This window comes from Manacus candei, unplaced genomic scaffold (genome assembly GCF_025592945.1).
Source record: "Manacus candei isolate 608988 ecotype Guabito, Panama unplaced genomic scaffold, ASM2559294v1 h1tg000128l, whole genome shotgun sequence".
Taxonomy (NCBI): Eukaryota; Metazoa; Chordata; class Aves; order Passeriformes; family Pipridae; genus Manacus; species Manacus candei.
Window position 1 is genome coordinate 49,684 of NW_026138176.1, and position 8,766 is coordinate 58,449.

Below are 8,766 nucleotides of genomic sequence, written 5' to 3' on the forward strand. Positions count from 1 at the left end.
CGCCCTCACGGGGAACAATTTCCACCCCAAAATCCTCCTGGGATTGTCCAGGGGAAAAGTGGTCAAGCTGGAAGCAGCATCCTGACATCCAGGAGTGAGCAACCACTTCCCAAACACAAGGGGCTGCCCTGGGCTGGCCCCCAAACCCATTAGAATACATCAAAGGGAGAGAAATCCCATAAAAACGACGGGCTGGGAGAATCCACACCAGAAAAAGAACCAAGCAAAGACAATTCCTACCAGAAACCTGCAGGAGGACCAAGAGGGTCCCTGCCCAACCAGGGTTTTCCCAAGCCTGATCTTCTCCCAAAGCCCTGCTGGGGCTTGTTTTCCCTGCCCTCCATGGCAAAGGAGACACAAGGAGGCCCAGCTGATGCAACCAAGGGTTTTATTGGCATTGAAAGCAGGACAAGAGCAAACCAGTGTCAGCAAACGGGCCCCTCTTCCCAACCCAGCACTGGCAGCTCCTCCAGCTGGGACAGGAGCCGCTGGGACGGGGGCCAGGAGGGCAAACCCCTTGGGAAGGGCCCGTCCAGAGGGGGAACTGGGTGGAACCGGGCACTGCCCTTTGTGCCCAGGAGCTCGGGAGCCTCCCGGGGAGCTGAGCCCCTTCCCGGGGCCCCTGGGGCTGTGGGAACAGCAGGGCAGGGCTGGGACAGGAGTGTGGCACTGCCGGGACCTGCCCCGGGGCTGGGGCTGCACCCCCTGCACGGAGCCAGCCAGGGGATGGAGCCTGGAATCTGGAGTGTGCCTGGGATGGAGCCTGGAGCTTCCCAGGGATCACTCCTGGAGCCTGCCTGGAATAGAGCCTGGAGCCTGCCCAGGAGGGAGCCTGGATTCTGCCCCGGGATCACTCCTGAATCCTGCCTGGGCTGGTCCCACCCTGGCCAGCTGGGAATGGGAACTGGGCTCGTGTGTCCTCACTGGTTTGGCCGCACAAGGCCGGGGGGGTTTGAGCTCCCTGAGCTCAGGGGGGGGAATTGGAAACAGAGAGAGGAGTGGGGACCCCAAATCCCAACACCTGGGACCCCAAAGCTGTCAGCCGGGACTTCAAAGCCCTTTACCTGGGACCCAAAAGCCCATCACCTGGGACCCCAAAGCCCCTCAGCCGGGACCCCAAAGGGACCCCAAAGCCCCTCAGCCGGGACCCCAAAGGGACCCCAAAGCCCCTCAGCCGCCGCCCTGTCCCAGCAGGGGCACTGCAGGGGGAGGGAAGGGCGGAGCCGGCCCGGGCTCCCTCCTAGGGCAGGATCTCGGAGGTGGCATCGCCGCCGGGGAAGCGAATGTCGTGGGCCAGGCAGGGCCCGTTGGGCTCCTTGCCAAAATCCACCAGGAAGTTCTTGTTGACGGCCAGGCCTCCCTTCTCCGTGTCCACGTCGATCTGCAGCATCACGGAGCCCTCCCTGGGGGGCACGAGGGGCAGCTCTGGGCACGGCCCATCCCGCCCCGGGGGGCTCCAGGGAACGGCCCCGGCACCAGGAGCCGAGGCTCAGCTCCGCTCCCGGCCCTCAGTGCCCCCCGGACACGAGCCCAGCGCCGGGCAGGATGTGCCCCGGGCCGCAGGTGCCCCGGGCAGGACGTGCCAGGCCAGGCTGGCACCGCCCCGGGCCGGAGATCCTCGTGTGCTGGGCTCCATCCCGAGCTCTGCGGGATCCCGGGAGATGCTCTGGCACAGCCCCGACCCCCAGAGCCCGGGGGGCACCGCCCCTCTCCCCCTGCCCCCTGGGCCCCCCTGTGCCCCCCCGGCCCTGCAGAGCCTCCCCCGTGCCCAGGAGCCCCTTTTGCCCCCCCGTTTGCCCACCTGACCATGGTGGGGTAGAACTGCTTGTCCCACGTGCTGTAGAAGGAGTTGGTGACGTAGAGCCGGCGCCCGTCCAGGCTCAGCTGCAGCTTGCTGGGGCCGCCGTAAATCCGCTTGCACTGGGGGGAACTGGGAGTTACTGGGGCTGGGGGGGGCACGAGCGGGGCAGGGGCAGCAGAAGGAGCACGAGAAAGAGAAGGAGAAGGAGCAGAGCACGAGCAGGAGCAGAGCAGGAGCAGAAGGAGCAGAACAGGAGCAGAGAAGGAAAAGGAGCAGAGAAGGAACAGGAGCAGATCAGGAGAAAGAGAAGGAGCAGGAGCAGATGAGGCTGAGAGCAGAGCGGTGCCTCCCCTGCCAAGTCTGCAGCACTCACCTTGATCACCAGGGGCTCGGGTTGGCACTTGAGCTCCTCGTCCCTACACACGGTCACGGGGCCCCCTCGCAGGATGCTGCCCCCCACGAACACCTGCAGGGGGGCAGTGGCACACACGTGTCCCTGGCGTGTCCCTGGCGTGTCCCTGGCGTGTCCCCACCCCCCCGGCCCCCCGTGCCCCCCTCACCTGCCCCACCAGCCGGGGCTTGCAGTTCTTGGAGAGCTCGTACTGCCGGATGTCCCCGTGGATCCAGTTGCTGAGGTACAGGAACCTGTCGTCCGGGGAGATGAGCAGGTCCACGGTGAAGGCTGCGACAGGGACACGGCTCAGGGACAGCCCCAGCACGGGGCAGGGGCTCGGGGCTCAGCCAGGCCTGGGGCTCAGCCAGGCTTTGCCAGCCTGCACTGCCCAGGGCTCGGGGAGGGAGAAGGAAGGCCCCGAGGGGGTCCCACCAACCTGGCATCTTGGGCATGATCCAGCCCGACACCTCCTTGGGCGGGATGCGAATCACCTCCTCCACGGCCCAGTTGTCTCTCTGCACACAAACACGGCCCCCTGAGCCCCCCCCGTGCCCCCCAGCCCGGGGGCTCCCCTGTGTCCCCCTGAGGGGCCCAGCCCAGCCCCGGCCCCTCCGCACAGCCCCCTCCTGCCCGGGGTGCCCGTGCCCACCTCGCACTTGTAGAAGCGGTAGGTGACCCCGCTGAGGGCACAGGCCACGTAGCCCTCGGCGGCGTCGGGGTTGTGCAGGAATCTCACGCTCAGGGGCAGCGAGTCCTCGCCCAGGTCGAAGCACTGGGTGAGGCTGCGGCACGACAAGTTCCACACGTTCAGGCGGCGCCCGAAGACCCCTGAGGGGCGGCCAAGGGGGCTCAGCACGGGCCGGGGGGGCGGCCCGAGCCCCCCCAGCCCTCCCCAGAACGCGGGAAAAGGCTGCGGGAGCCGCGGGAGAGGCCGCACGGCCCCCGGGGAAAAGGGGCCCGGGGGGGAAATCCGCCTGCCCCCCAGGCCCCCCGCACCCCCCGGGCCTCGGGCAGCGCCGCCCCCGCCCCGCCGGCCCCGGGCCCGCACCTTTCTTCAGGTCGTCGGGGTTGAAGCCCCGGCCCGCCCGTCTGGGCACCGCCCCGGCAGAGCTGACCAGCACGTTGTGCCGCGGCTGCAGCCAGAAGTCGTAGCCCGTCGGGGGGGCCTCGCACTCGTTCTCCCAGTTGCCCTTCAGCTCCAGGCTCTCCCCGTCCAGCACCACGAAGCCACCTGGGACACACCGGGGGGGTGGGATCCGTCCACGCTCCGCTTTTCCCCACGGGAAGCGCAGCTCTGGGAACGGGGGCGGGACAAGGTACCTTTGCCGTTGCCCGCGGGGTCTCCCGTGTTGGCGATGAGCACGTCCCCGTTGGGCAGGCTGTGGGTCACCGCCAGGTAGCCCTTGTTGCACTTCCAGAACACGTCCACCGGCTCGATCGTCTGCCAAAGCCACACACCCCCCCTTCAGCCCCCACTGCTCCGCTCCTCCCTCACCCCCACGGGACCCTCGGCCTTGGCAAACCCCTCTGAGGCCTCCAGTCCAACCCTGGGCCATCCCAGGCTCCTGCCATCCCTGCTGCTCCCGCAGTTCCCCCTCCCACAGCCCCCCTGGCTGGGGCTGCTCCTCCCCAGGAGGGCACAGAAGCCCCTGAGCTGCCCCTGCAGCAACTCCCAGCTCAGAGCAGCTCCCGGGACCCCCCCCTCTTTGGGGGGCAGGCAGGGGGTGCTGGGCACTCCCAGGGCTTCCCCGTGGGCACAAAGGACGGGGGGAGCCCTCCTTGGAGCGGCAAGGACAGAGCCCAGAGGGAAACTGTGCCGGCTCTGCCAGGCCAGGCTGCGAGAGAAGCTGAGCAGAGAGCCCTCGGTGCCCGGGCAGCGCCCCAGAAGCCCCAGTTGCCAACTCCCTGCCAGCGGGCTGGCGTCCCCCCGGGCATACCTTGCACAGCTTGGGGGCCCGGCACTGGGAGCCCACATCCACCACGTAAATGCGGGAGGAAATCAGACAGGGCAGCACCAGCTTGTTCCTCCTGGCGGTGCCCGTGTCAAAGCAGCCGCAGCCAGAGCTCCACCCCGAGCAGTGCAGCTCGTCCTTGAGGTTGGGCATGGGCAGCCGGTGGATCACCTGCGGCAGCCAAGGCACAGTTAGGGGGGAGGCACCGCGCCGACCCTGCTGCTGCCAGGGCCTGGGGCTCTCGGGGGCCTCCCTGGCCAGGGGCTGGCACTGCCCGGGCACAGCCGGGGGGACAACGCTGCTCCCTGCCCTGGGCACTGCTCTGCCAGAGGGGGATTGAGCCCAGCACTCCTCAGCCCATCCCACTGCAATCCAGGAGAACACACCCGGGGAGAAGGGATGTTCCTCCTCCTGACAGAGCCGGGGCTTTGCTCTGCAAACTCCTCCCTAGGAGGGACTTTAAAATGCACTGGGATTGTTCAGGAGCCTGTTCCTGCTTGGGAGGGACTTTTCCTTCAGGGCACTTGTGGCCATGGGCTGCTCGGGTGATCTCTGCACCCTGGATGTGTGACTGTGCCTTGGCAGCCTCCAGGGGCAGGGGAATGCCCGTGTGCCAGCTGGGATGTGCACAGGGCAGCCCGAGGGAACACCCCTGACATCTCAGCACGAGAGAAACCTGCTGGAATCTACTCCAGGACACCTGAACCCCCTGGGACACCCCCACGTTCCCCTCCTGCCAGGTGATCCCCAGGGAAATGCCCGTGTGCCAGCTGGCAGCCAAAGGGGAAGTTTGGGAAAGGTGTGAAAAATGGGAACCCTAATTCCTGCAGGTGCTTCTGTCCAAGCAGAGGGGACAGTGGAACAGAGGGAGTGCCCTGGGTCTGTCACAAAGAGCCACCAGATGGTTCCCCAGCCCAGCAGGAGCAGAGAGGAACAGGTACCTGGCCATAGCAGGGAGACCTGGGGTTGAGGTCCACGGTGGCCAGGAAATCAGGCTGGTCGATGCAGGTGGATCTGTAGGTGCAGGTCACGTAGGCAACCTCCTCCCGAGGGGCTGGCACACAAAACTTGGCTTAAAACACACCCCCAGGGCCGGCAGAGAGGACAGCAAGAGCTGCAGCCAAAACTCCCAGCCGGCCCCGAACTGATGCTCTGGACCCTCCCCCGACCCCTCCCCGGCCCCGGGGCTGCCCCAGAGAGGGGAGCACGGCCGAGGGGTCCCAGAGTTTCCCCCCCTGGGGAAGGGGCTCCCGGGGGTCCCACAGACACCAAATCCTCGCCCACGGCCCCCTCGCCACCCCCTGCCCGGGACTTGCCTTTGGCCACGTCGGGGCAGCACGTGGGGTACTCGTAGCACTGAGCTCTGCATCGGTCTGGGGGGAGAGCAGAGAACGGGAGCCTGGGCTGGGCCCGCGCCTCCGGGGGCTCCTCTGCCAAGGGGGCCCAGCCCGGCCACCTTCCCCCGGCCCGGCTGGCCCCGGGCACCGCCGGGACACGGCCCGGCCCCGGGACAGGGATCCTCCTCCCTGCGGGGCCGGCGGGGACATCCCCGGGCCGGGCCCGCTCGGGCCCCTCCCGCCCCCTCCGAGCCCTCCCCGAGCCCTCCCCGCTGCAGGGACGGGCACGGAGCTGCCCCACAGCCGGGGATCCATGGAAGGGCCAGCCTGGCACGTTCCCTGGGATCCCGGGTGCCCCGAGGATGCCCCGAGGATGCCCCGAGGATGCCCCGAGGATGCCCCGGCGCCGGGGGAGGCTCCCCGGGCACGGAGCCGCAGCCCCGGGGAAGCGGTTCCCGAGGCCAAAGGGAAGCCCCACCTTGGGCAGCGCCGGCCCCGAGGGCCGAGGATCGGTGCCACCTCCCCGTCCCTGCAGGGCACAGCCCCCCGTGCCCCTCGGTGCCACCTTCCCGGCCCTGCAGGGGCACAGCCCTCCGTGCCAGGGGGGGATCGGGCAGTGCCCAGGCGGGGCTGGAGCCGCCCGGGGGGGCTGCAGGGGGGTCTCTTACCCATGGCTGGAGCCTGGGGGTGCCTGTGCTGGCGGCGGAGGGGCCGGGGCTGGAGCTGCAGCTGCTTCTCCCGCTGGAGCGGCTTGTGCCGGGCCGGGAGTTGCGGGGGGATTTATATCCCCGGCCCGGGCCGGGGGCAGCGGGGAAGCCGCCAAGGGAGGGGCCGGGGCTGCCCAGCGCTTGGGAGGGGCCGCCCCAGCCCCGCCGCTTCTTTCCGCCTCCCCACGCCCCATCTGGGGCCAGATCTGCTGCCCCGGCAGGTCTTTGCCCCGCACACGAACCTCCCGCATCAGATCCCGGCGGTTTTACCTCCCCGGCCCCGGCCCCGGGTCCTGCCCCCCCAAATCCCGACCCGCGGGATGCGCAGCCCGGCGGGATCAGCCCCGGGATCAGCCCCGGGATCAGCCCCGCGGGATCCGGGCACGCCGAGCCCCCCGAGGGCACCTCCGGGCTCTGCACCCACAACTCCCCCCGGGGGCCCGAAGGCTCCGGGGGCTGCCGGGGCTCCAGAGGGGCAGCTCCAGAGGGGCCTCTGCCCACGGACGGGGCTTTGGCAGCTCCGGGACACGGGCACGGGCTCGGGCAGCGCCCTTGGCTGCACCCAAAGGGCTGGGAAGCAGCCGGGGGGAGTTGGAGCCTCGGCAAACACAACCCGGGCCCCTGCCCAGGCTCAGGGCACGGCTCTGCCTCCCAGGCTGGCCTTGCCCCGGGAAAAAGTCGGCCCAGCTGGGGAAAAGGGGAGCCTGTGGGGTCTGGGGGGCTCAGCAGGGCCGGGGCAGCCCCTGCTCGCCGTGCCCAGCTCTGCCCCAGCCCAGCCCAGGGCTGGCACCGGGGGCTTGGGGGACCCCAAACCGGGCTGAACTGGCCCCAAACCCCACGGGAAGGGCACAGACCCCTTCAAGGGCCCGAGGGTGGCAGAATTGGCCCCCCCCCCTCCTGAGGCCCCTCCATCCTGGCTGCCACCAGCTGCCCAATTCCAGCAGGAAGGAACACTCAGGGCCCTGGAACGTGCATCAGATCTTGGGGAAGAGCTCCCCAATCAGTGGGCACATCCCAGGCCCAGCTAATTGCTGCCCAGGAATGCAGGAACATCCCAGGGGGCCATTAGAGAGCCCTGGGCAGGTCCCACCACCGGCAGGGTGGGCACAGCTCAGCCCCCTGCCCTGGGCTGCCAGCCCTGGCTCTGCTGCCACAGCAGCCCCTGGCCCGTGGCCCAGGGGCACAGGGCAGCAGTCCAGCCCTCCCCGGGCCCTCCTGCACACCCAAAGGGCTGCCCTTGGCACCCCTCGGGGCCTGGGGGCACAAAACCAGGGCCAAAGGGGGCACAGGGACCAGCCCCAGCCCCACACAGACACTCCCAGCCCACCAGGCCACGGACAACGGGGGGTCCAGGCACGTCCAGGGCCACCCAAGGGCAGCAGAAGGGCTTTGACAATCCCAGGGATGGAAAAGGGCAAATCCTGGGCAGAGGGGGCTCAAAGCCTGCTGGGCTGGGCAACAACTGCACATCTGGGAAGAGCAACCCCGTGGGAACACGTCAGATCCTCCTTCCAGCTCAGACACCCCAGGGAGGCCCCTCTGGAGGCCTTTCCATGGCTCAGGGACCCTCTGGGTGAGCTCAGTGTCCCCCCGGGCCGGGCACAGCCCGGCACAGCAACCCGGGAACTGCCCAGGACCCCGCACAGGCCGTGCCTGCCCCAGCCCTGGCAGTGCCCAAGGCCAGGGGAAGGTGTCCCTGCCACCCCCCAGAGCCTGCATTCCCTTCCCACAAACCACTGCCGGGCTGGCAACCAGGGCAACCCCTGCCCGGGGGGAGCCAAGGAAGCGTCTCCACCTCCAGCCCAGGGAATCCTGGAGGGCTCTGGCTTGGAAGGGACATTAAAGCCCAGCCAGTGCCACCCTGCCATGCCAGGGACACCTTCCCCTGGCCCTGCCTGCCCTGGCAGCCCGTTGGCAGAGGGAAACCCTTCCCTGGCTCCCCAGGGCAGGAGCTTGTCCCGGGCTCCCCCAGAGGTGCCAGCAAAGGGCACCAGCCTGGCTTTGGGCCCCCCTGGGCACATCCCGGGGGCTGGGCCGCTGCCTCCGTGCTGCTCCTGCTGTCCCCACCTGCCCGTGGCCCTGCACACCTGCTCATTAAGGGCCCCCAGGACAGGCTGTCCTGGCAGAGCCAAGCTCTGCTGAGCTGGGTGCCCCTGGTTGCATCAGCCATTCCCAAATTCCCAAATTACAGCCTGTGCTTCCCTATCAGGACTGGGAGCCGCTGGGGCCGAGGGCAGGAGTGGCCAGTGGGGCTGGGCCCTGCCCTTGGGATGGGATTGGGATTGGGCTGGTGTTCCCCCAGTGCCCAGCTGGGGCTGCTGAGCCTGCTCTTATCTCCTGGGATCAGCTTGGATCAGGAATTCTCCACCCGGGGCGGGCTGGGGGAGATGCCAGAGATGTCACCCAAAGTGGGCTGAGCAGCCCCAGCGCTTAATGAGGCCGCTAATGAAGGCCTTAATGAGCAGGTGTGCAGGGCCACGGGCAGGTGGGGACAGCAGGAGCAGCACGGAGGCAGCGGCCCAGCCCCCGGGATGTGCCCAGGGGGGCCCAAAGCCAGGCTGGTGCCCTTTGCTGG

The 8,766-nt window shown here is 68.9% G+C and overlaps 1 protein-coding gene across 1 annotated transcript; it reads right to left on the reverse strand.

The window, feature by feature from the left end:
- Positions 1-1,127: 1,127 nt before the first annotated feature.
- On the reverse strand, positions 1,128-4,315 carry LOC127462410 (methanethiol oxidase-like). Its single transcript, XM_051771006.1, has 9 exons — positions 4,133-4,315; positions 3,516-3,636; positions 3,244-3,426; positions 2,845-3,023; positions 2,632-2,710; positions 2,362-2,483; positions 2,175-2,267; positions 1,802-1,920; positions 1,128-1,403 (listed from the first exon to the last, which is right to left on the reverse strand). The coding sequence occupies exons 1-9, from the start codon at positions 4,298-4,300 to the stop codon at positions 1,241-1,243; spliced, it is 1,227 nt and encodes a 408-aa protein (XP_051626966.1). The 5' UTR covers positions 4,301-4,315; the 3' UTR covers positions 1,128-1,240.
- Positions 4,316-8,766: the final 4,451 nt, after the last annotated feature.

What these genes read in the sequence shown, in the direction of transcription:
- LOC127462410 (XM_051771006.1), bottom strand. Translation starts at nt 4,300, where the DNA reads ATGCCCAACCTCAAGGACGAGCTGCACTGCTCGGGGTGGAGCTCTGGC. An exon ending in ACCGCTTCTACAAGTGCGAG is followed by an intron (nt 2,711 to 2,844) that starts GTGGGCACGGGC and finishes GTTTGTGTGCAG; the next exon opens with AGAGACAACTGGGCCGTGGA. An exon ending in CCGAGCCCCTGGTGATCAAG is followed by an intron (nt 1,921 to 2,174) that starts GTGAGTGCTGCA and finishes AGTTCCCCCCAG; the next exon opens with TGCAAGCGGATTTACGGCGG.